Raw genomic sequence first — 4,257 nt, forward strand, 5'->3', positions numbered from 1 at the left:
CACAAGTTGATTCATCAGCTTCTCTGTCACCACCAAATTAGTAGTCAATCTGATTGTACAAACACCTCGAGCTATGTTTGCACTAAACTCTCGGCTTTACTTAAAATAATATTTTATACATACAATATCTTTTATTAGATTTAGCTCGTCATAAAAACGTTTTTTATGGCTTCCTGTGGATTTGTTCGACTAGTGCCTGTACTTATGCCGCTGTGTATCCATCCCATGTGCAACTGTGTGCGCTTTTACTGTTTGGTGCTTGTATATTCCGCATTTCATTAATACATTTATTAATAACACGGTAAAGTTGAGGTAAGAAGCAACGCATTGATACTTGGAGCTACTGTTTGTTGATGCGATTGAGTAAATACTGTTGTTTAGACGCGCGGAGGGGTGACATGGACTAGGAACGTCTGCTACGGCGTTGCACTTGAGCGTTCACCTTCACGATATTCTTTCAGATAAAATGTCGGGAGACAACGTTATGCCCAAGATTGACGTTCAAAAGGAGCTGAGTGGGTCCGCGCAGCTCAACTATATGAAGATTATAGAAAAGGAGAACATGGAACGGGTGCGGAGGTTGAAACGTATTCGCCACAGGAACCTGCTGACGGGATTTCTCCTCGCCGGCGGAGTATGCGGAATATGTATCCTTTGCTTGTGTGTTTATTCAATACGCTCATTGCTTTCAGTTTCAATTGTGCCCATTCCCAACATAAGCGTCAATACTGCCCCGCAATAAGTCCCTAACTACATCGGCCTATGCTGCGTCAGTTCCGCAGCAAAAAACTAAATTGCTACAAGTTGCATCACTGCCGTTAAGGTTACGCTTTCTTCTGACAGTGGGCAAAAGAGAACGAACACCAACATGGTCGACGTTATGTTTATAGGCGTTGATAGGGAATTAGTGCATTAGTGAAACTATGCATGCACGCAGAAACGCTTGTGTTCGACTCATCCCACGTGCGCACCCTTTTATTTTAGCGCTAATTTCCCCTGAACTGTTATGCAAGACCAACCAGGCCAACAGTAAGTCCTTCTTGCGTTTGTAGGCTTTCAAATTTTTGAGCAACGTTGGTGTTATGCAAGGCTAACCAAGTCAACACTTAGTCCTTACGTTTGTAGGCGTTCAAATTTTCGAGCAACATCCGTGTTTGGCTAGTTTGGTGTCTTTTGCGTGTTTGTGTGTGTGTGTGTGTGTGTGTGTGTGTGTGTGCGTGTGCGTGTGCGTGCGCGTGTGCGTGTGCGTGTGCGAACTTCAGTCAGGCTGTACGTGACGCACCTTGACATATCGTGCAGTTGCATATTCGGTGCTCGCTGTCAAGCAGGAAAGCTTTCTAGACAACTTTGAAGAACCCGCTCCGAAGTAGACAAGATGGTGCCAAGTGTTTATCCATGTACAAAGTTTGCTTGTTTCTTCATGCTTGGGATGTGTGGACCCTGTTAATTAGATGCTGTAATAAAGTACATTTAGTTCACACAACTGTAGGCTCAGGCTCGTTGGGCGAAATAGAAGACTACCAAGCACATCAGGGCTCATACCTGCTAAAGTTCTCTTCTGCTAGTGGATTTTGTAGTTGTGACTGCAGTCATCATTTCATTAGCTCATTGACCATTATTGCAAGTGAAGAGTACCGGTCACTTGGGAAAGACTGGGAATGCCCAGCATTCATTCCCAAGGACAGTTATAAGCACCGACAGCAATCAAAGAAAAATATGGTGCAGGCACAAGGCTTTAGCCACAGGGATGTGTTTGACACTATGAGTTCATTCAAGTATAACCCCCATGCAAGCAATCTTGCATGCGACAAGCGACACGATATAGATGGCTGTCGCGTTCGCTCATCGCCTTCAGCCATACCCCATGCGAGCGACAACATTGAGCGACGTCTCTCCGATGTAGCCGTTATGAGGGCAGCAAATTACCACCGAAAGTGTCGTGACGCATGTTTTATTAATTTAAGTTGATGTGTTTTACTGTAAGGAACAGCATAAAATATTTCTGAAAGTCTTGCAGTAGGTTCTTATCCTTGCATATATATCAAAATAGTCATTTGCTTGTTCTGTGCGACAACTGGTAGTACTTGACTGATCTATTATTGGGGACAGAACTGCCCAGGACGTGGCTCCAACGGCCAGAGCAGGGGAAAACTGCATTGCTGCGCTGTCTAATGATCATTCACCTGATTCACGATCAAGAATGAGCGCATACATGTCCTAGCTTGCCAGCAAGCATGTACTGGCTGGTACCTTCACACGAGTTGCTCTTTGCCCACGAACCTTGCGCGAGATGCCGCTATGATGGCATCGGTTCAAAGCGTCTGCTGCACGTGCTGCAGCACTGGTAACAAGGCACTTTTCGTGGAAAGCAAGTCATGCTCCTAGCCGATGCCTACATAGCGGCATCTCACGGAAGGTTTTTTGGCAAATAGCAACTCGCCTGAAGGAGCCAGCAAGTACACGCACACAAGCTAGGGTGCAAGCTTCATCTCGAACCAGACGAACCATTACTAGACGGTGCAGGAGATGCAGTTTTCTCCTGCTCCGGCCGTTGGAGCCGCGTCCTGTGCAGTGCTGTCCCCAATAGTACATCCAGTTCTAGCTTCGTGCCATTGGCTAGCCGCTCATAGCACTTCCTAGTGACGAGCAGTGAATTCTATATTTCCAGAACCAAGCGATCAAGCGACAAGAATGAGCGTTCTGTTTGCGCAACGGCCCGCTTAGTCGCTCAAAGCCGTTGCACACAAAATCGGTCTCATGGTCTTTGGGCTTCGAGGAACAAGACGTATATAATCCCAATTCTTAGCTTTTTTACTATTCCTGTTTTAATTTTTCTGCATTCCTTATACAGTTGTGCACCTCTAGAACGAACGCCTCTACAACGAAATGACCTGTACATATTTATTTATTTATTTAAAATACCTTACAGGCCCATTTAAGGGCATTGGGTAAGGGGGGGCACAAAGTAAGTGTTTCAACAGGAGTAAACAATATAAATATCAATAGAGGCAGTCACAAAATAAGTAAAGCAAAGTTCAAAAAGAATGTTTGTCTAGGCTAAGCTTTAGATAGCGTAAACACAGTAATATACTCATACGCACAAAAAATACAAAAATACAAGTGTGAAAAACAGAAAAGGAAAGCAGGTCAATAACATCCTTATACAATGCTTCTACAGGAAGCTTTGCAGTTTTTCGCGAAAGGCGTCATGATTTGTTAAGCACGCAATGTTATCAGGAAGACTGTTCCATACGGTTATCGCACGTGGCAGAGCTGATGCGTTAAATGACGGTGTATTGCCGAATATGCGCTTGAAACTATGGCTATTGTTAAGGCGCATGACGTACGCGCTGGTACTTCAAGCGGCAACACGTGAGGTCGATTACCATGAATGTATCTGGAAAAGGCAAAGAAGCCTTATCGTGCGACGAGTTTCAAGTGGCTGGAGCGAAATATCTGCTTTATTCTTAGTTACGCTGCAACTTCTGTCGTAGTTGCTTGTGATGAAGTGCGATGCTCTGTTTTGAATTGATTTTAGCATATCAACTAAATAATGTTGATGTGGTGACCATACTGATGACGCAAATTCTAACTGTGGGCGAACAAAAGTCTGATATGCTAATTTACGAACTGTAGCAGGGGATTTACGCAAGTTCCGTCGAAGATAACCCAGAGTTTTTGAAGCTTTTGCACAGATAGCTGTTGTGTGTGTACTCCAGGAAAGACGAGCTGTAAGTTCAATGCCAAGGTACTTGTAGCACGATGTCGGAGGTACGGCGGTGTTATTTAGGACGTAAGAAAAGCGAGAGTTTGAATGTTTTCGCAAGAAGGACATAACTTTACATTGGAATGATTATAATGGAATGATTCTGTCCCGGTGCTATTGTGAGCTGTGTGGTGCGCGACATTTACAACAAAGTGACCTGTATAACAAATGATTTCGGAGCCCTCAAGCACTTCGTTATAAAGGTGTTCAACTGCGAATTGTTCAATGATCCTTTTATATATGTATAATATGGCATTCATGTGGTCAGAATTCTCCGTTACACACTGGTCGTTGTTTCGCAGTTCTGCATTCATTCTTTCAATTACTATGTTCCATGTTGTGGAGGCTCATCATCAACATGCACTGTTACTGTTCCATAAAGATGAGTACCAACCAGCCCAATTTGCTGTGTTGCCAAGGCCAAGAAGCAGCAGAAGAGTATTGATGCCCTACATAATAATATCCTGCAAAGTGAAGGAAGCAACACAAAC

At 44.0% G+C, this 4,257-nt stretch overlaps 1 protein-coding gene across 1 annotated transcript; it reads left to right on the forward strand.

Moving 5' to 3' along the window:
• Window positions 1-196: 196 nt before the first annotated feature.
• On the forward strand, window positions 197-1,483 carry Ccdc56 (Coiled-coil domain containing 56). Its single transcript, XM_050178281.3, has 3 exons — window positions 197-312; window positions 462-647; window positions 1,300-1,483. Exons 2-3 carry the CDS (start codon window positions 467-469, stop codon window positions 1,368-1,370), a joined length of 252 nt encoding a protein of 83 aa, XP_050034238.2. The 5' UTR covers window positions 197-312; window positions 462-466; the 3' UTR covers window positions 1,371-1,483.
• Window positions 1,484-4,257: the final 2,774 nt, after the last annotated feature.

The sequence above is a fragment of the Dermacentor andersoni genome, chromosome 5 (genome assembly GCF_023375885.2).
Source record: "Dermacentor andersoni chromosome 5, qqDerAnde1_hic_scaffold, whole genome shotgun sequence".
Taxonomy (NCBI): domain Eukaryota; kingdom Metazoa; phylum Arthropoda; class Arachnida; order Ixodida; family Ixodidae; genus Dermacentor; species Dermacentor andersoni.